We start from the raw sequence: 23,012 nt of genomic DNA, 5'->3' as shown, positions 1-23,012 counted from the left end.
CACTTTGAACAGTATCCATGGCTGGCGTTCTCACAAGGTAATTGGGACTTCATTGCATGAACTGTTCTATTTTTGTGAATAATAAAATGGTTCGAGCAAAGAAATCCATTACTGCCAAGAAACTAGTGACTGGTCCACCAACAAAAGTTCGCCAAACTTACTGGTAAATATGGTGATCTTGAGGCCCACTCTCAGCTCAAGTACCTCGTTGAAGCATCAACAGATGCAAAATTATTTTTGGTGACACGAGATAACAGCGAAATTTAGGACATAAATCAACTGAAAGACAGAGAATGGAAAGCATTTGGGAAAACAGAGACCTATAATAAATACTATCATATTTCATGGAAAGTAAAATACTTCTCTGTGGGGGCATAGAGATGACGAGAGTCTATTAGTCAACATGAAAATGATCATGAAAGTATAGTGAGTAATGAGGGAAGCTTTAGAGCTCTTCTAAGATTTAGAATTGACACTGGAGACTTGCAACTAAAACATCACCTTGAGACCACTAAAGCGAATGCCACATATATAAGTAAAACAATGTGTAACGGAATTATTTCATGCTATGAAACAGTGATGTTATCAAGAATATTGGAGGAAATTAAAGATTCTCATTATTACAGCATAATCTTCAAGGAGACTACAGACATAGTGCCAAACGAGTTTAGCTGTAAGAGATGTTGATGGTGACAGCAAATTACACGACAGATTTTTGGGTTTCACTGACAACCATTAAGACAATGGCTGTAGTAGAAACATTGACGATGAACCTCGAGAGAGTCAAGATGAAGAGCATAGCATTTCTGGTAAAGTATTAGGTACTATGATTCTAAGGAGAATGGAAAGCCTTTCTCCGTCACTGGAGAACTGTGTGTGTATAGGCTGTGATGTTAATAGTCAGTTAATATGTCAGTATTGACAGGAGCTGTGGCTACAATAAAAAAGAAAGCTATCAATGCATAAGTAGCACTGTGTCGAAATCATCAGCTCAACCTTGCCGTCTCTCGCAGCCCAAAGTTACAAGTGCAAGAAACTCACTTGGTACTATTGAAGTAGTAGTGCCGTTCTTTACAGCGTCTAGCAAGCAGTTCGTAACAATCAAGAGTCACCTAAAACATTCGCTTCCGCCACATTGTCAAACAAGGTAGGTTGAGTGAAATGATGCCATTATTGCGAGTTTATCATCGCTCTGTTTACACTGAGTGATATTATGAGCATAATATATCCAGTCTGCAAAATCTTACAAGACCCTAACTTGGACATCGCAATGGCAAAAGCGAAATTAAATTCGACACTCAAGGTGTACGACAGCATGAGAGCTAATGCTGATAGCTCTTTGTTCGTGTTGTTGAAGAGATGAAGGCATTTATGGAAGAGTCAGACGTCTAGATAAGTGTTCCTCGTCTTACCGGCAGACAAATACACAGGGAAAACTGCAATCATCATGATGTTGCTATTACATATTGGAAAAGAACTGTTTTTATTCAAACACTGGACCACGTTATGACTGACATGAGAGAACGTTTTGCTGAAGAAAATACAGTATTTATCATTTCAAATTCAACATACTTTTGCCCTCACAACTACTGAAACATGACCATGATCTGGTACATAAACTGAATCAGTGCTTAACTGAACTACTGTTCTCTGATGAAGAATCACTCTTTGTGATTAAAAAGAGACTAATAGGAGAGATTCTTCAACACAAGCAAACAAGCATAAACACCCTTAATGATCATGATTCTGTTATGCAAGCATTTCTGTTTGTCCTAGCTCTAACTCTCCTACTTTGCACATGTTGTACGAAATATTCGCTTGTCTGCATGCACCTATTACTACAGTAGAAAGAAGTTTTTCAACAATGCGGCGTACAAAGACAAGGCTTAGGTCGACAATGAAGGAGGCTCGACATAATGGGTTAGCTCTGTTGAACACTCACCCTGACATTGATTGTCCTATAGAAGATTTAATTAACCAATTTGTCAGGAAGAATAGGCACATAGAATTTATCATTTAAGGAAGAGGATCACAATTTTAACTTTTTTATATCATAAGATGGCATTGTCTTCTATATGTGAATAATCAGTTTAAATAAAACTTTCTTAAGCTTTGCATGTGACTTGATAATTTTTTATTACGGTAAAAGTAAAGGTAGCTCAAGATATCTTTAGTGCCCCCTCCTTTAAGTTTTTCTGTATCCGCCACTGTTTCTCCTATGCCCCTCCTTTTTTCTCTGCCTGCCCTACTTCCAAACACAAATTGATCCCCTTATTTTAACGTAGCTATGATAAAAATCTTGTCTACATTTGCTTGTCTGTACTTACCAAACCACATGACAAATCTGCCTCACTCTAAAGTTAACCACATTCTTTTTCACTGCAAAAATCAACTCATGACCGTACTAAATAATCTTTTTTCACATTATTTTCTTTTTATTGTATTTAAACAGAAGCTACCACTAAATTTAATGATTAGAACAACTTTCTTCAACTTTATTTTGGAACAGTTTTCGAAAAGCAAACACACATTCTACCACTCTGATTGAAGGAATGAATCTTTTATATTCAATTTTATTTTCACTGGTACCTTCACAGCTTCCAGTATATTTCTCTCAGCCTTTGTATGTGCAGTGTCTTTTTGGTTTCGGACAATAGAAGCTTTCCGCAACACTTTCATGGCAAATATGGTACCAGCATCTTTGCCTGTCACCTTCCGAACCTGAAACACTTTACCATAACCACCTTTACCAAGCACTTTTCGAAGCTCAAAGTCTTGTGGACCAGTCTTCTCACTACCAGGATTAACATTCTGTTCTGAAAGCTGCACAGTCTCTACACCTTCAGACCTATAGTAAAAAAAAAGAAAATTACATAAGCTAGATAGCATGATTTATTAGTTTTTATAATTTTAATTAATTACTGCAATACATTACATATGAAATAATTAACTATAAATAACATATTGCAGTAAGAGTGCTTGCAGGAATGCAGCTTCCACTTTATTAGAAAGCTATATACAAGAGGTACTCACAAAGCTTTAGTTATAAATTCAAATAAGCAATTAAATTTTTTTTTTTTTTTTTTTTTTTTTTTTTTTTTTTTTTTTTTTTTTTTTTTTTTTTTTTTTGTGCAGGCACATTTGCAGACCTGGTTCACACTGAAATCCCTGTACAGCAGTACCGTAGCATGCTGCAAGAGAAGTCAAAACAAATGTTGCAGCCCATCCCTGCTCTATTAATGGGCCACGACATTTGTTTTGGGTTCTCTTGCAGTGTGCTATGGTACTGTGGTGCAGGGATTTCAGTGTGAACCAGGTCTACAAACAAACCAATTTGTTACATAAATAATTTTCTTGTGATGATAACTGAAACCATTTGACTACCCTTCATTGTAAATATGTAATGGTGCTGTTACTATAAACGAAACAGATATTTTTCTGGGACTAAGTGTGTATATACAGGGTGCACATAAAGTCTGGGAACACTTTCAATTATTTATTGTACAAGAACTACACATTGTACAGCATCATACACATGTCATTTTAAAGAGAAACCCTGAAAGTTTTTTTTCATGTATACTGCCACAGCGTAGTTAGGTAATTTGCCAATAGTCAGCTCCTTATGAATGTCTCATCTGCACTCCACATACACTTCACTCACACTGGGATGTCCTCTTCTCTTTGCAGGGCACAAGCAACCCCTCTTAATGAATTTGTTGTGCCAGTGGTAAATGGCCTTCCTTGTTGGTGGCTTCTTACCGTACTTTGTTCTAAACATCCATTGAATAGCTGGAGCACACTTGTTTTTGTTGAACTCCAACTCACAGAAAGCTCACTCCACACCTGAACTCTGTGTTTGCGTCTAGTACTGACTATCGGCAAATTACCAAACTATGCTGTGGCAGTATATATGACAAAAAAACTTTCAGGGTTTCTCTTCAAAATGACATATGTATGTATGATATGTGTACAATGTTTGGATCTTGTGCAATAAATAATTGCAAGTGTTCCCTGACTATTTACACCCTGTGTATCTCACAAAATTAGTGTCATACAACAAAATGGGGGGAAAAAAGACGGCGTTACGGATGGTGCTGCCATACGTCAAATTGACAAACTGCATTTTTAAATAGGTACCCCCCACTTTTATTACATTCATATAGTACGTAAATAAAGAGGAATGTTTGATTTGGAACATTTGTTTCACTTTGTGATGGACGGCACTGTAATATTCTCACAAATGTAGCAATGTACCCAATAGCACTGTGTGCAATGCATTACTTAAATGAGGTATGACAATATGCTTTTCCAGTCATAATAATTATGCGGAAGACACGCAACCAAGAACTGCAACAAATGAATATGCCCAAGTAAGTGTTTTAGCTGCAGTTGAGGCTAATCTGCACATCAGTAGCAGACAAATTGAGTGGGATCGGGAATTTCAAAAACATCAGTTTTGACAATTCTACATCATACATCTCACCCTTACCATATTCCTATGCACCAGGAATTGCATGGCGATGATTTTGAATGTCATAAATTTTTGCCACCGGGCACAAAATAAATTACGAGACGATAATAGGTTTTTCTTCTTCAAGAGTTCTATTTAGTGACAAAGCATCATTCACAAATAGAGGCAACATAAACTGGCATAATATGCAATATTAGGCAAACAGAAAATTTACGATGGCTGCAACAAGTGGAACATTAGTGACCCTGGTGGGTTAGTGTACGCTGTGGAAATGGGAGGATATGTAATTGAACCTTATTTTAACAATGGCAATCTAAACGGTGCAATGTATGCCAATTTCTTAATTTATATTTTACCAATTCTACAACAAGATGTTTCACTTCATGACAGAATGGTGATGTACTTTCAACATGATGGATGGCTGGCACATAGCATGCGTGCAGTTGAAGCAGTATTAATAAAATATTTAATGACAAGTGAATTGGTCGTAGATGCACCATCCTATGGCCTGCACGTTCACCGGACCTTACATCTCCGGACTTCTTTCTTTGGGGAAAATTGAAAGATATTTGTTATCGTGATCCACCGACAACGCCTGAAAACATGCATCAGCGGATTGTCAGTGTACATGCGACAAATGCTGAAGACTATCTACTCACTGTTGAAAGGAATTTCGTTACACATATTGCCAAATGCATTGAAGCTGGAGGACATCACTTTGAGCATTTATTACATTAAAGAGGTTATTATGGTTGTTCATGCAGTAACAGCATGTGTTCCCATAATTTATGATAAAGTCAAAAAAGTAAATGTACCACATTAGAACAACAGAAATAAAGTCCAAACATAACCACTTTTTGTGTTTTAATTTAAAAACCACATTGTTACCAAGTGTTCATCCAAATGGGTGTTGCAAAAGTGTTGCCAGTGCAGGATCCTATGCACGAACTGACCTCTCAATTATTTCCCATAATTATTCAATGGGATTCTTGTCGGGCGATCTGGGTAGTCAAATCAATTCACTCTAATTGTCTCCAAACTAATTGCAAACTATTGTGACCCATGACATGACACTGTTTATTCAGGAACATGAGGTCCATGAATGGCTGCAAATGGTCTCAAAGTAGCTGAACATAACGATTTACAATCAATGGTCGGTTCAGGTGGACCCAAGGACCCAGTCCATTCCATGCAAACACAGACAAACATCATTACTGAGCCACCAGCAGCCTGTACAGTGCCCTGTTAAGAACTTGGATCCATGGCTTCGAGGGGTCTGTGTCACACATTAACCTTAACATCAGATATTATCAACAGAAATCAGGACTCATCTGATCAGGCCACGGTTTTCCAGTCATACAGGGGCCAACAGCTATGGTCACGAGCCCAGGAGAGATGCTGCAAGTGAGGTCATGTTGTAATCAAAGGCACTTATGTCATTCATCTTCTGCCATAGCCCATTGACGCCGAATTTTGCCACACTGTCCTAATGGATACATTCATCGTACGTACCTCACTGACTTCTGTGCTTATTTCAAGCAGTGTTGCTTGTCTGTTAGCACTTAAAACTCTCCACCAATGCCATTGTCCTTGGTCATTACAAAGAATGTAAATAGTGTTCTTTGCTAAGTCCTGGGGCTAAACTTAAAATGAATTTAGTTTTGGGCTAATGGGCTCTGTTATCTTGCCAAGTTACCTTCTATCAAATTCTTGAAAGCCCACCATATTGGTTATTTTTCTGAAGAATAACTTAACTTTCCATGGATTTAGTTGTTTGAAAATAATCGAAACACACACAATTTTACTACAGATGACCCTCAGTTCAGGAACCTACTTCTAGAAAATTAAGGTGGCTTGGCAGCAGTGTCGGCGAGTTGTGCTTGAATATGAGGAATCATCTGTCTCTAAGCTGAGAGCTGTGGTAATTGTTGGGTGCAATTGCTTGCTGCTCAAAATTGATGAGGGTTTTGGCTTTTATTTCCTGATAATTCAAAAGGATAAATGTGGTTTCAGTTGCCTGAGACTGCAGTTGTGAGTGTGCACATGTGTGCACGCACCTGTCTATCATTGATGAAGGCCAATGGCCGAAAGCTTTAATTGTGAGCGTCTTTGTTGTGCCTATCTGTGACTCAGCATCTCTGCTATATGGGGAGTAGCAACTTTCCTTCTCATAATTCTGTCACAATCCATCCTGGATTTTCCATTGTTTAAAATAATAAATGTTTCATACCTGTGTTAGGTTAACAGTTAAAACAGAAACTGAGACCTTTATTCCAGGTTTAAGATTGGCTACCAGGAACGAAACTACCCCTTCCCACCTATGCCGTTTGTTACATACTACACTTCTAACCAGCTGGTTTAAAAGAAGATTATGTCACATGACCTTTGTTGTCCCCATGGTCAGGAGGGAACCTATGAACCATACTACAGACTTCTGTCTAGCAAAATTAGATGGAATCACCTTGAAAACGAGGAAACATGTGCAATATCTGAATTTATTGTCTGCTGTAAGGTGTTTGCCCATACCAGTACCTCCTGAAAAATGTGACACTGCGTGAAGATAAATAAAGTAGCAGATACTCAGGAGAGACAACGGGAGATATGCATGCTCACAATATTTCTGAGGCTGTTATGAAACAAATGAGTCACATTTTTGTTTGAAGGGGACCTCAAAGATCTTTTTTTGGATTTAAATCTGTTGAACCATCTTGATGATCTTTTAGTTTCATGATTAAAAGGACAGAATTTTCCTCTTTGCAATATGGTAGTGAGTTAGTGTGTATTGAGATCACCATGTTTTTACACTGAATAGTTCCCCAACGAAGAGGATATGATTTTTTTGTAATGATACCAAGTCTGTGAGTGTAAATGAATGCCGTTTGTTCATAGATTCCAGAGAAGTCAGTCTGAAAGCAGTATTCCTCTACAATGGGAACAAATTTACTTCTGTTTCAGTTGCTAATGCTGTTAATCTGAAGGAGACATGAAAACTTTAAACTGATGATAAATATAAACATTGTGTGTGTGAGACAAGCCTGTGCACAGAAATCATTGTTGCTCTTTTCTTTACAAATGGGACAGACAAAGTAAAGAACTATTATGGGGGACTGTTTACCTACGCTATAAATTAAACTGGGTCTTTTTGTTAAAGCATCAAAACAATTCCACATAAATTTTTGACAGAAGTTGCAAAAAATCGAAAACAAAGGAAGGAATATTTGTACAACTGTGAATCAGGGAATTAATGCCTTATGAATGCTCTGTTGATTTGGTAGCTGAAGTTTAATTAATGGCATGGCTGTCTGTCCCAAGTGTCTGCAAAATCTTTTTGGGGAACCACAGGACAGAGAACTATTATCATTTTACTATCACTATTGAGATTGCACCATGTTTTGAGATGAAACCAATCACTTAAACTACATTTCTCAAATGATTATTTTGACATATTCCCAGATAACCTAGGTGGCATCAGCGATGAACATGGTCAACTCTTCCAACTGAGCATTTCTCATACAGAAAATCATTACCACACCAAATGGAACACAGCAATGTTGACAGATTATTGGAAATTTGTGGTAAGCTCCTATGGGACCAAACTGCTGAGGTCATTGGTCCCCAACCAGCCCAAAGATGGGTGAAAACAGTTACAGAGCAAAGAAAGTCTTCTACTTGGCAGATTCAGAACAGTACAAGTAAGAGCCCCGAAAACATAATGGACATCAGCTGGACCATGAATAATAAAATAATAATAATAATAATAATAACAGGAGAGAAACAGACAAAGCAGCATGCTGCCATCTGTGGGGCTTTGCATGCAACACGAGTCATCCCACCCAAAGTCGTCTCACCCCTAATCCAGTATAGTCAAGGAATTAATGAGCACTCACTACCATCCCTTAAAATAGAAAATAGGGTGCAACAGAAAAGGAAACAAACCACATTTAAAAGCAATTAAAACCGAGTAAGGGAAGCGTGAAAAGAGTGAGCTGCTCCAGGAGATGGGGTGGAGGGTGCCCAGATCAAATGTACAGTGGAAGATGCCACATTCCCAATCACCAGAGCCCTGCCCCACAAGTAGCTTGAAACCTTACATCTGAAAATAAAAACCACTTCAATGAAGAACCAGCTCAACCATTTGTGCACTGACAGCCAATATTTCAGGCAAAGAATTCAGAAGGCCATGCTTCAAATAGAGGGCCAGAAGATGAGACATTCCACGAGGATATGACTTACGGTTTGTAAGGCTCCGCAACTAAAATGTGGATGTGGCTCACTATGTAACGGAAAACAACAGATTAGCATGGTACAACTAACATGGAGGTGACATAGGACGATGGATTCCTTGCAGGAGGGCCAGAAGGAAGAGCACCATGCTGCAGTAGTCTCCTTGATAGTGTGGAGTTAAAATATGGGGCAGAAGCCAATTAGATTCATTCCATCTATGAGTGAGCAGAGGTCTTATTTTCACGAATGAAACTGTAGCAGGCACAGAAAAGTGAATGGGGTGTGAGTAATTGCTCCTCTAGCCAAATGGTCAACCAGTTCATTTCCCAGAATACCTGTATGACTTGGAACCCAGAGAAAGACAACTGAACAGTCTGTATGACTACGGTCAGCAAGAAGGTCATGAGCAGCATAGACAACAGGGTGACAAGAGTATCTTCAATCAGTGGCCTGAAGATTGCTTGTTGAGTCACTACATATTACAACATGGCCTATTTAATAAAGTGGAGGATTCTCAATGGCTATCAGCTTCACTGTAAAAGACATTATGTTTCCTGGCAACAAAAGGTGTTCTAGACCAGCAGAGAATGAAAAAATATATCCTGTGTTCTCCACAGTTTTAGTGCAACTGTAAAAAATGGTGCCACCCTAAAATTCCCAAAGAACTGAACATAACAGTTGCTGAAATGTCATGGGGGCAACAAAGTTTATGATCCTGAACTACATTGGTCCTAATTCGTGGCTTCGGCAACAACCAGGGCTAGTGCATGAGAAAACGTGGGGGGTACATTGTACGGAGGAAATCACTATGAGGTGTATTCCAACCAGTAATCACACCCGAGAGCAGGTATCTAAAGGCTACTGACACCACTCACAAGCCAACAGAATGGAATAGGTCGGGTGGTCAGGGAATTGCTGAATGGCAACTGCACAGGAGATCAAGAGTTGGTGCCACCTGAATTGATTAGGTAACATCTCTCTTCAGTAAGCAGACTGTCTAAGGGACTAGTCTAGAAGGCACCGGTGACCAGAACAAATTCTACTATGACAGATTGGGTCTAACAATTTTGACACCAAAGGTGCCACTGAGCCACAAACATGGCAACCCTAGCCGGTCAAAATGAGACCAGGGCTTCGTAAACACAATAGTTGCATGATCTCCACCCGAAGAGAGTATGGGCAAAGAAGCAGAGGGTGTTAAGCTTCTACATGTAACTAATCATTACATGACAAATATGAGGCAGCCAAATCAGCTTTTATCAAAAACGAAGCCCAAAATATGGGACTGTGCAATACCTTCCAAGTGCTGGGTACCCTAGTAAACTGTTGGATAAAGACAACCCTTGTTTTGCACAAGGAAATTGGAAACCATGGGAAAGTGTCCACCCAGATTCCCATTGGATGGCATGGAGCTGACATTTCGCCAAGGCTACTGAGTGGGAGCAGTATCAAACGTAAATGGAGAGACGTCTTCTGAAGTAAGAGTGATTTCAGGTGTCCGCAGGGGAGTGTTGTAGGACCGTTGCTATTCACAATATATATAAATGACCTTGTGGACAATATTAGAAGTTCACTGAGGCTTTTTGAGGATGATGCTGTAATATATTGAGAGGTTGTAACAATGGAAAACTGTACTGAAATGCAGGAGGATCTGCAACGAATTGATGCATGGTGCAGGGAATGGCAACTGAATCTCAATGTAGACAAGTGCAATGTGCTGAGAATACATAGAAAGAAAATGTGTGTGTGTGTGTGTGTGTGTGTGTGTGTGTGTGTGTGTGTAGGGGTCCCCGAAGGAAAGGGAAAACATAGCAACAAGAATGCCACTGAAACTGTCACTGGCTGGCTACTTACATAAAATATGGGCGAGCTTGTCACACAGTGAGCAAATTAAAATCCTCTCCCTAAAATCTTTGTAAAAACATTTGACATGGCACAGAACTTTAATACTTGAACCACATTCGTCCGAGTGTTGCCTAAAAGAGTTGGCAGGTCCGCTGGCAAGTCAGCCACGGCCCGCTGGTCAGAAAATAAAATGCAATCCAATAAAACGTGGCACACAGTGACCTGGACGCCGCAAGCACCACACACTGGAGGGTCTTCTCGCCGGAGCAGGAAGCCATGCGTCATAGGGCTGTGGCCTATTCGAAGCCGAGTGAGGAGAACCTCGTCCCGTCGATGGGGCTGAAAGGAAGTACACCACACACGCGTTGTTGGCTTGACTAGACAGAGCTTATTGTCAGTCACTTCCAGCCACTCATCCTCCCACCGACACACGACTCGTGAGCTCAACAGCGAGGTGAGTGCGTGCAAGGGGATAGCACACTGAGATACGTGTGGATCGAGACACGCCTCCTTGGCTGCGAGATCTGCCCTTTCATTCCCAGCAATGCTGACATGCCCCGGAACCCAGCAGAAAGCGACAACCTTCCCCAGTCGCTGTAGTCGGAGGAGTGCATCCTGGATGGTCTGGACTACTTTATCTGCCAGATACAAATGGTGCAATGATTGAAGGGCACTGAGTGAATCGGAACAGACAAGAAATTTAAGAGAGGAAGAATGTCTCATCTGCTCCAGCGCCCGCAAGATCGCAGACAATTTTGCATCAAAGACAGTAAAAGTCTGAGGCAGTCGGACCTTGAGGACACGATCCGGAAAAACAACTGAGCAACCGACGGAATCCCCTTGTTTCGACCCATCCGTAAAAACAGCTACATAGTCGTGGTGCTCAGATAAAATAGCAGAAAATGCTGCATTAAAAATGGTGGCAGGAGTGCAATCCCTCTTGTACTGCAATAAACCTAAAATCACTCTGGGCCTCTTCAGTAACCAGGATGGCAGGCGGTTAAAACCCTAGATTTGGGGTTGTACAGACTCCACACCGAGCGACTCTAGCACACGTTGCACACGGATCCCAAATGGCAACGTAGCCCGGGGACGGTGGGAAAAAAGGCGGTCCAGAGGTCATAGAAAGAAAGATCCCTTATCATTTAGCTACAATATAGCAGGTCAGCAACTGGAGTAGGCATTAGGAGTGATTTAAAATGGAATGATCATATAAAGTTGATCATCGGTAAAGCACATGACAGACAGATTCATTGGAAGAATCCTAAGGAAATGCAATCCGAAAACAAAGGAAGTCAGGCCCAGAAATTAGGGAACAGACCTTGGTCCCAGAGAGCTGCCGGAGATTGGCCCACACAACAGAAGGGGGAAATGTTAAAAAGAAACAGTAAATGAAATCCAGCTATCATTTTTGTTATTCCAAAGAATGTGGCAACACTGTGCATGCAAGAGTTTATACCGCATTCAGTTTGCCACTGTAGTAGGATGATGGTTAAAAATAAGGAGAGCACATCTCCAAGTGCAAATTGCATTGCAGCACATCTCACCGAGGGAACAGGACATGGTGCGGTAAAGAGGAAGTGTGAGGAATAAAACGTTCTGCAGTGGTAGAGATAATGTTTGTAGATATTCTACTTGGTCATTGCAACTGGGGAAATGTTGTTCGCTGAAGTTCGCCAGGGAGGTGTAAAGCTTCCAGTTGGCCTTAGAATGCTGCCATCTGGGTATGACCATAGGTTGGGTAGGAGTCAGCAATCGGATAGCACACAGGAAATGGTCACTCGGCTATGTGTTGGACAGATGTATCACTTGAGATGATTGGCAAGCTGAGCAGTGCAGAAGGAGAGATCCAAATGGGAATAGGTGTGAGTGGAGCCTGAAAGGAATGTGGGTGCTCCAGTGCTAAGGCAGGGGAGATTAAGTTGATTGACAAGGTGAACCAAGAGGGAACCTCTCTGACAAGTTCTGGGAGAACCCCAAAGGGTATGGTGTGCATTAAAGTCACTGAGCAGCAAAAAGGGGTGAAGGAGTCGCCCTATAAGCTGGAGGAAGGCTGCCCTTGTGACATCGAATGACCGAGGGATGCAAATGATACAAAGGGAAAAGGTCAAGTGAGGAAGATAAATGCGGACTGCAGCAGCTTCAAGCCATGTAGTTACGGAGATGAGTTGACTATAAACATCATCCCCGATGAGCAGCGCAATGCCCCCAACAGATGGAACGCCGTCCTCAGTGGGAAGGCCACAGCGAACTGGGAAGCAAGGTGAGAGCTCAAAGCAGTCATGAGGACACAATTTGGTTTCCTGGAGGCAGAGCACAAGCTAAGGTTGTCATTCGAAGAGCAGCCATAAATCCTCTTTTCTAGGCTGAATGCTGCGAATGTTCCATTGGAGGAGAGTCATAACGAGGAAAGGGCAGGAGGGAAAAAATGAAAGTGTGTCACCTCAGTGGCTGCTGAATGCCATCCCTCGAAAGCTCGCTGCTGTGGGGTGCAGAGGCTGGAGGATCCTGCTCCACAGGATCTACAGAGGCGTCAGCATTCTCCCTCTGCCAGTCTGTGGAGCCCACGGTAGAAAAACGGTTTGCGGTGTACTCTGACGACACGGAGACGGCCAGGTGAGGATATCACATGGTGACACCATTGAAGAGGATATCGAAGCCGGCTAATGAGAAAACCATTTGCCTTTGTTTGACTTCTTGGGGCCTTTCTGGTTGTCAGAGGAAGACTCAGATGTTTGTGGGCTGGGGGTATATAGGTAGTCTTTGCAGGAGTACTCCTTCTGTCTTTCGGCCTGCTGATTGTGTAGCAGGTGACTTCGCCACATGAGGTGAAAGACTGGTGGTTTGTTGGACAGCGGGAGGTTGGTTGGTTTTGGGGTTTGATGGGGGCTAAACGTCAATATCATCAGTCCCCTGTTCCAGACAGACATACTTGTAAAAGGCCTCTACAGTAAAAGCGTAACCTCTGCACCCAGAGGGAGGGAACACCAAGGGGTACAGAGCTAAAATGAACACTACAATAACACAAAATAGAGGACGCTTAAAAGGAGCAGAACAAATAGTTGACTAGAGTAAAACGGACTACAGTGGTTGATGGATCAGGTAAAAGGTCAACCACTAAACTACAAACAAAAAACCTCCAGCTGGAAAGCGTTGATAGAGGTACCAACACAACTTGTTATCATAAATGACACTATTTTGGTATCCACGTCACAATTAAAAGTCGCTGGAGTGGGTGTAGCCTGAGAAATCATGCGAAAGTGCCCACCTAGAGTGTTTGATAAAACCCAGCTGCACGGATAAAACGTAAAACTGAGTCAACTATACAGGCATTGTCACCAGGAATTAAAGGAAGTGCAGCTGGTAAATTAAAGGGCTGCCGCATGGGGGCTAAAAGGGGGCAGTCCGTCAGAAGATGGACCACTGTCAGCCCTGCATCACAGCGACACTTGGGCGGGTTCTCACAGCGAAGGAGATAGCTGTGGGTCAACTGCGTATGTCCAATCCGGAGACGGCAGAGAACAACTGATCCCTACGTGTGCTCCTCAAGGATGAGTTCCATACGGCCGTGGACAACTTTACCATGCGGAGCTTATTTGGCGTGTTCAAGACAGACCATTCAGAGCTCCAGACATCACGGACCTTGCGATGTAGGGCTGACCGGAGGTCTCTTTCCAGGAGACCAAGCTCGGGATCTGCGAAAACGTCTCTGAACAACCACACTCGGCAAAAGCAAAAACAGCATCTTGAATACCGTGCACCAAAGGGTCCCGAGAAAAACACTGGTCGAGTGCTTGCAATCCACACAGGGAGTCACTGCAGATGACAAATGACTCCCCAGGGCAGGAGGAAAGGTGAGCGAGTGCACGATAAAGAGTAACCAGCTCCACAGTGAAGACACTGCTCCCACAAGGCAAGGAACGCTGCTCAACGTAGTCGCCGTGGATGAAAGAAAACCCAGTGCGTCCTTTGACCACAGAACCATCAGTGTAGACTACATCTGCATCACGAAATGAGGCAAGAAGAGCCATGAATTGTTGAAGGTTGGCAGGTGGAACGGAGTACTTGGAGTCCGAGGACAAATCCAAGCAAACCCGCAAGCGAGGGAGGGAGGGACCAAGGAGGGGTAGAAGAAGAGGGCCAGAAGGATGGAGGAAGGGGAAAGGACTCGAGTGAGAAGAGAAGGGAATGAATGCGGACTGCGATCGGGAGACCCGACCTAGGCCGCCGTCGTGGGGAGGGGAGTGCAGAAGATGGAAAAAGGATCCTGCGGTTTGGGTGGTCGGGTGAAGCATGGACGCGGGCGATGTATGACACAAGCAACTGTTGTTGGCGGAATCGTAGGGAAGGGATTCCAGCTTCTACAAGAAGGCTAGTCACCAGACTAGTGCGAAAGGCACCTGTCGCCCGTCTGACGCTACAATGGAGAATCGGGTTGAGGATCTGCAACGTTGAAGGTGCTGCTGAGTCGTACACCACACTCCCGTAGTCGAGACAGGACTGGACTAAGGCCTTAGAGCTGTAGGAGGGTTGTTCGTGTAGCCCCCCAAATGGTGTGGCTGAGGCAGCAAAGGATGTTGAGGTGCCGCCAGCAAAGGATGTTTAAGCTCGCGAAGATGAGGTGTCCAAGTGAGCTGAGCATCAAACAGCATGCCAAGAAAGAGATGCATCTCCTCAATATGAAGGAGTTCATTGGCAAGGTAGAGCTCTGGATGGAGGTGGACCGTTCGACAACGACAGAAATGCATCACTCGGGTCTTAGAGGCTGAGAACTGAAAACCATGGTTGGATGCCCAAAAATGTGCCTTACGGATAGCTCCCTGCAGCCGCCGTTCAGCGACACTGATGCTTGGGGAACTGTAATAAAGGCAAAAGTCATCGGCATATAGAGAGGAACAGCCCGATGAGCCCACCGCAGCCGCAAGACCATTGATCGCCACCAAAAAGAGGGGAACACTGAGAACCGAGCCATGTGGGACACCGTTCTCCTGAATATGAGCAGAGCTAAAATAAGTGCCAACTCTAACCCGAAAGGAGCGATTGGAGAGAAAATTCCGTAGAAAAATCTGAAGTGGACCCCGTAAGCCCAATTCGTGCAGTGTAGCATGGATATGATGGCGCCAGGTGGTACCGTATGCCTTCCGAAGATCAAAGAAAACAGCAACTAGATGTTCTCACCGAGTGAAAGCTGTACGAATAGCCGACTATAGCGAGACTAAATTGTCGATCGCTGAGCGGCCCTGACGGAAGCCCCCCTGTTGCTGGGCCAGGAGGCCCCGAGCTTCAAGGGTCCACACGAACCGCCGACTCACCATCCGTTCCAGGAGTTTACACATAACATTGGTAAGGCTGATAGGGCAATAGCTATCAACCACCAGCGGATCTGCACCAGGTTTCAGCACCGGGATGGTAACACTATCCTGCCAACGAGTTGTGAAAACGGCCTCCGTCCAGATGCGGTTAAACAGGTGAGTAATTCACCCTGACAGTGCACGGAGAGAAGGCAAAGAAACTGGTTGTGAATTCGATCTGGGCCTGGAGAGGTATCGGGGCAAGCTGTAAAGGCACTTTGGAACTCCCATTCACTGAACGGGGTGTTGTATCGTTCCCAAAGGTGCATGCGAAATGTTCTTTAATGGCGCGGAATTCTGTGCTGTAGCCTGCTGTTACGGAACTATGAGCGAAGTACTCTGCCAGATGTTCGGTGATGGCGATTGGGTCTGTACAAAGTGTACCCCGAAGAGAAAGGCAAGGGACAGACGCATGAGAGCGAAAGCCAAAAAAATGCGCCGAACCCGCGACCACACCTGAGATGGGGAGGTGCGAGAACCTATGGTGGCAACATATTGTTCCCAGCAGTCCTGTTTGCTAAGCCCAGATTAACCGCTGAACCCGGGCCCGCAGCCATTTAAAGGCAACCACATTCTCTAGGGAAGGATAACACCGGTGTCATTGCAGGGCTCGCTGGTGGTCCCGGATAGCTTCTGCAATCTCTGGTGTCCACCAAGGGACTGAGTTGCATCTTAGGGTACTTTAAGAACAGGGGACAGTTGCCTCGGCAGCAGAAACAATGGTCATAGTTGCCTCGGCAGCAGAAACAATGGTCATAGTGACCTCGTCCACTGCCAAATCAATGTCACCAGGAAGCGGAGCAATGGCCATAGTAGCTGAGGTGTAGGGTGCCCAATCAGCTCCACAAAGAGACCATCATGGCAGCTAATCAGGGGGTTGGGATTGAAGAAGAGAAACCAGGATAGGGAAGTGGTCGCTACCACAGAGGTCGTCGTGGACCCTCCAAGTGAGGTATGGAAGAAGACAGAGGTCAATGGCCGAGTATGTGCCATAAGTCAAGCTAAAATATGTGGGAGCACCAGTGTTAAGGAAGCAAATGTCCTGCTGTGCCAAGAGAGCCTCAATGTTCCTACACTGGCTCGAGATCTGGGCCCCACCCCTTAAAGGGTGGTGGGCATTAAAGTCCCCCAAAAGGAAGAATGGCAGGGGGAGCTGGGCGAACAAGGAAGCTAGGTCAGCAAGAGGGACAACCTCATCCGGGGGAAGGTAGAGGGAACAGATGATAAGCTCCATTCCTGCCCGGATTCTAACAGCCACAGCCTCGAGAGTAGTGTGAAGTGGCACTGGGGCACTAGGAACAGTGGCAAGAACATAAACACAGACACCCTGTCGTATTCTATGCGGTTCTTGTAGTAAACCCGGTAGCCACAGAGGGAGAGGGTCCGCCGAACAGGAAACCAGGTTTCCTGTAGGGCCAGACAAGTGGCAGGGAAGCGACACAAAAACTGTCTCAACTTAGCGAGGTGGTGGAAAAAACCATGACAATTCCATTGAAGGATAATGGTATCAGACTGTGAAGACATGAAAGAACCTGGGGGGATACGTCATGCCTTAGAAGTGCTCGCCGCCACCGACTGTGAAGTAGCCTGATCAACTTCCATAGGAGCTGCGGGTCGAGCAACATCTAGCTCCTGAGTACACGCTATATGCTCCACATCATCTTCACATGCAGTGGTGAACTCCTTTTCTGTCTCTGTGTCCTTCTTTTGCTTTTTCTTCTTTTTGGAAGGGTCGTGTTTGTCCTTCAGTTTATCAGGCTGGGTGGGCTTTTCCGACCCAGTCTCATGGACCGAGGAAGACCTGAAAGCCCTACGGCCCTCAGGTGGTGGCTTTTTCAGCTATTGGCTAACATCTGGAGGGGCAGTAACTGTGGAAGGGAGGGCACCAAGCGATCCCTTCCGCACGAGGGGAGCCAGCGGAGGCGGGCATTTCTCCAGCTCAGAGGTGGGGACTGAAGTCCCCAGAGAAGGAGGGGTTGTTACTCCCGGTGTTGAAAACAGGGGAGCAACGGAAGAGGGTGTTCCCCCAACTACCAGGAGGGCAGGAATAGACGGCCGGGCTGGAGGGCCCACAAAAAGGGGCTGAGCTTGGGGGCTCATCGCCAGGGATGGCGACATCGAAGGTGCTGCAGCATACATCGATGAAATGTGCACAGGGTGAAGTCGGTCATGCTTGCATTTAGCCTCTGTGTAAGCAAGCCTGTCCAAGGTCTTCTACTCCAGAATCTTCCGTTCTTTTTGATAAACTGTGCAGTCTGACGAGCAAGGTGAATGTTTCTGTCCGCAGTTGACACAAACAGGGGGCGGCGAACACGGGACTTTGGGGTGGGAGGCATGTCAACAATCCCAACAGGTAGGGTTGGCGTCACATCTCGATGACATATGCCCAAACCTCCAGCACTTAAAGCAGCGCATGGGAGGAGGGACGTAAGGCTTAACATCACATCAATATATCATCACCTTGACCTTCTCAGGCAGGGTGTCACCCTCAAAAGCCAAGATGAAGGCGCTGGTGGTGACCCTACTGTCTTTAGGTCCCCTGAAGACACGTCGTACAAAGTGGACACCGCGGCGTTCCAGATTTGCACGGAACTCGTCGTCAGACTGTAACAACAGGTCACAATGAAAAATAAATACCTGAACCATATTGAGGCTCTTATGAGGTGTAATGGAGACTGCAACATCACAGAGCTTGTCGCAAGAAAAGCAATGCCCGTGACTGTGCTGGGGATGCTATCTGTAGGAGGACTGCTCCAGACCTCATTTTAGACATGCCCTCAACTTCTCCAAACTTGTCCTCTAAATTTTCCACAAAAAACTGAGGCTTTGTGGTCAAATGAGTCCCCATCTGTTCGTCTGCAAATCAGAAATCTAGGAGAATACGTCTCACCAGGTAATTTAGACCACCGTTCCTCCCCTGGTGTGGGCAGGGAAGGGAACGATTGGGGGTCATATTCTAAAGAATTGAACTTTCCTTTCTTAGAGACTCGTGCTTGGCACTATTCGTATTTCTTTTCATGGTGGTCCCACGAGCAGCTAGGGAAAGGAATGTCCACCCAGACAGAGCCCCGCTTGCCTGGGTAAGCCTAATACAACCGGGGGGGGCAGCAGGTTCCCCAGAGGATGCCTGCTAGCAACTGTTCTACCTCAACAGCCATGCTTCTCCTCGAAGTGCAGCACACCTTGAGATTGAGGGATTTTTTTGTAGAGGTTTATACAATCCTCGCGACCCAGGCAGTTAAGCCAAGATCCCCGGGCTCTGTACCATACAACGTTCCACCGTCGTGCCTTATGGTGGTTGTTGAAGCACGCTCTGAGCTTACGGTATTGAGGACTGGTGGCGTTTCCCAGTCCCCAGCTCAGGGGCCCTGGGGTCACCAAGCCCGTACCCAGCAACTAAGTGCTGAGCCCCCTGAGAGGGACAGCGGGAGGAGGAGACACAGATGCTACCATGACATTGGGCGATTTCAAAACCGCGGATCTCAGTTTGAGGTCACATGTCTGTGTGCCCACGTCCTTCATCGAGCAAAACGTAGCAAGAATAGCAGTGTTAGTGCCGGATGGTAGAACGGAGGGTTTCCAACTAGCTGACAACTTGCAAATGACCGGGTAAGGCATTTTTTCCTTCACCCAGATCTCCTGGACACCCTGCTCATCGAGATACAGCAGACTATATCAGGAGGAGGTGGCATGGTTGCTACTGCGGTTGGTACAGCAGGGAGAAATAGCAGGCAATCGCCCTTGTGAGCATACCTGCCATTTGGCCATGTGTCGATAGGACATCTGAGTGTGGTTGTAACGATGACACTGGTAGCAGCATATTGGGTTCAGAACATATGTTCACACTGCGGTAAGTTCATAATCTGCTTTGATCTTTGACAGAAGCATCACTCTATTAAAATTGAGAAAAAGAGAGCGTGTGGGCACTAAGGATGCATTTACCTTTTTCATCACCCGATGGACTGCAATGACACCCTGATCAGAGACATACATTCGGATTTCTGCCTCTGTCACCATCGAGCAGCCTAGCCTAGTGTAAATAACACCACGGAAAGAATTCAGCATTCAATGGGCCTTGACACGAACATGACAACTGTAGAGATGTGAAGCTGCAAGAAGTTGTTGTGCTTGAGAATCAGAAGTAGTCTTCAAAAACAAATTGCCATTGTGTAAACAAGAGCAGGATTCCACAGGGCCAGAAATTGCATCAACACCATTCCAAATAATGAACAGATATACTGTAGTAAAAGGCTGACTGTCTTCAGTACTTGAAACCGCAAGAAATCCTGGTGGAGCTGGTAGGGTCTTTGAATCGTTATCCTCATTCCACTTACATTTAGCAGACACTGACTGAGAAGAGGATTACCAGCCCATTGCGAGAAACTACCCATGACTTCCAGCGTCTCCGATGGCGAACTTCTTTCCAACTGGGGGCTGCCTGGAGATAGGGCGCACCCAATTTAGGTGATTGTTTACACATCCTGAACACCTGACAAAGGAACCAATTGGCAATTTGGATAGGTAGCAGCTCAGGCAATAACCCCTCCCTGGGTCTGGAATGAAGAATGAAAAAAGGAACAAAAAACAGTGAAGAGTGTGCTCCGATATCTGTTACTGAAAATGTAGAACACTTTTCCAAAAACATCTCAGCCATGTTCCTCAAGGGAGGGGAAGAAGAATGTCAAGAGGACAGACATACAGTACACAAGGGAAAAGATGGTGCAAAGGCTGGGCTTTGTGAGAGCCAAGCACAAACCTCCCAAAGAGTGGCAAGCCACTTGGGAGAGAGTAGATGTGATGATGCACCAAGCCCTCATATGGGACATATCCTACTGCAACACATTCAGCAACTGGTGTATGCGAGGACGCAACATAGAAGGGATGACCATTCAACAGCTCTGCTCCACTGTGGCCAGGATGAGGACACCACTGACAATGTTGAACTGATCTTGTAGCAGAACAGACATACACCACAGTGCATCTGGTACTGAAGGAGTATGCTTAGACCATCTTGTCACTACTGCTGAAACAATTTTTCGTAAATGTGGGTTATGTTTTGTTTTAGGATGCAAAAACAACTAGAGTCTTGTAAGCCCATGTTAGAACTGTAGAACCTGAAAACACAAAAGCAGTTAAAAATGACTACACATTAAGCCCAATTGACGGAAGGAGACAGCTAAAAACAGGGATGTGGAGAAAGGTCTCTAAAATACATCATAGAGAAATGGAGGTCCTGAAGATTAAATGTCCTTTGCCACATTACTATGATGGATAAAAAATAATATGCAATCAACAGCCCGCGCATTGTTTGCTAAATCGGTCGATAACTCAGACGGCAAACACAAACAAGAACACAAGTGGTTAAAAAAAGGGCATTCCATCAGGAAAAGGCAAACCATCAAAGGCTGAGGGCAATGTGCACAAAGTGGTAGTGACTAGTACTTAGCAAATGGCAGTGGCTAAAAAGACAGTGCCCAATGCGCAACTGAGCTAAAATGATCTCACGCCAAGAGGACCGAGAGGAGGTCATCAAAGCCACTGGGAGAGCTTAATATCCTGGAGCTTTTTCCTGTCAAGGGAGGACCAGTGGTGATTCTAAAGTGACACCACCTGCTGACAGACAACAACACAGCCATCATCAGAAGGAATGTATGAACTAACGAGCTGAGAACTAGTGAAGGAAAACCAGCTAGCTTTTTTGCCACGCAACAACACTGTGCACACAACTGTTTATAATGAATGCAGTTTGCCATCGTAGGAAAACTGTTAAAAACACAGAGAGCATACCTCTGTATGTGAACTGAGTCACAGTATGTGTCAGTCCACCAAGGGACTGGGACATGGGGTGATAAAGAAGTGTGAGGAATGGAATATTCTACAGTGGTAAGGATAACTTTTGTAAAGTATTCTACCTGGTCATCACAACTGGGGAAACGTTGTTTGGTGAAGGTCACCAGGGAGGAGTAAAGCCTCCCGTCAGCCTTAGTAAGCTGCCATTTGGGTGTACATGTAAATGGGGTGAGATTCAGCAAATGGATAGCACACGGGAAATGATCGCTCGAGTTTGTGTCAGAGAGAATGGACCACTCAAGAGACAATGGGCAAGCTGGGCAATGCAGGACAGATCCAAATGGGAATAGATGTGAGTGGAGTCTGAAAGGAACATGGATGCTCCAGTGTTAAGGCAGAGGAGATTAAGTAGATTGACAAGGTTAGCCAAGAGGGCACCTCTCAGACAAATTCTGGGGAACCCCTAAGGGGATGGTGCGCATTTAAGTCACTGAGCAGCACAAAGGGGTGATGGAGTTCCCCTATAAGCTGGAGGAAGACTGCCCTGGTGACATCGGGAGATGAATTGACTATGATCATCATCCTCAATGAGCAGTATGATTCCCCAAGAGAAGGAATGCCATCCTCAGGAGGAAGGTCAAAGCGAACTGGGAAGAAAGGTGAGAGCTCAAAGCAGTCTTGAGGACAATTTGTTGTTCCTGGAGGCAGAATACAAGCTGACGCAATCATTCTAAGAGCAGTCTTAAGTCCTCTTTGCTGGACTAAGGGCCATGAATGTTTCATTGGAGGAGTGTCATTACAAGGAAAGCGCAGGAGAGAAAAAAATGAAGGTACGTCACCTTGGTGGCTGCTGAATGCTAGCCTTTGAAGACTCACTGCTATAGGGCGCAGAAGCTGGAGGATCCTGCTCCACGAGACACACAGAGGCATCAGCATTCTCCCTCTGCCTGTCTGCCAAGACCAGGTCAGAAAAATGCTTGGCGGTGCACTCCGCCGACATGGAGGGTGCAAGGTGGGGTACCACGTGGTGACACCGTTCAAGAGGAGCTTTAAGCCAGAGAAGGAGAAAACCGTTTGCCTTTGATTTCTTGGAGCCTTTCCCATTGGCAGAGAAAGACTCCGATGTCTATTGGCTGAAAAGACCCAAAAACTCTACGTGGGAGTATTCCTTCTGTCCTTTCTGGCCTGCAGGTGACTTTGCCCCTTGAGGTGAAAGTTTGGTGGCTTGTTGCACAGCTGCAGGAGAAGACTGTGATGCTTCCATGACGCTGGGCGATTTCACACCCGCAGTGCTGTATTTGAGGTAACATGTCTGCATGGCCATGTCCTTC

General features: G+C 44.8%; 1 protein-coding gene across 2 annotated transcripts in view; it reads right to left on the bottom strand.

Annotated features, from left to right (window-relative positions):
- The window catches only part of LOC126189533 (ribosomal protein S6 kinase beta-1), a 187,065-nt gene that overhangs the window by 130,858 nt on the left and 33,195 nt on the right, over positions 1-23,012 (bottom strand). For both annotated transcript variants that reach the window (XR_007538040.1, XM_049930950.1), the window contains exon 3: positions 2,590-2,848. Coding sequence is in view for 1 of the 2 variants with exons in the window: in XM_049930950.1 (XP_049786907.1) it covers positions 2,590-2,848 (259 nt within the window). In the remaining variant the exon portion in view is untranslated. The remainder of the gene's footprint in view (positions 1-2,589; positions 2,849-23,012) is intronic.

This window comes from Schistocerca cancellata, chromosome 1, assembly GCF_023864275.1.
Source record: "Schistocerca cancellata isolate TAMUIC-IGC-003103 chromosome 1, iqSchCanc2.1, whole genome shotgun sequence".
Classification (NCBI taxonomy): Eukaryota; Metazoa; Arthropoda; class Insecta; order Orthoptera; family Acrididae; genus Schistocerca; species Schistocerca cancellata.
Note: the sequence above shows the minus strand (reverse complement) of the source record. Positions and strands in the feature narration are given on the sequence as shown.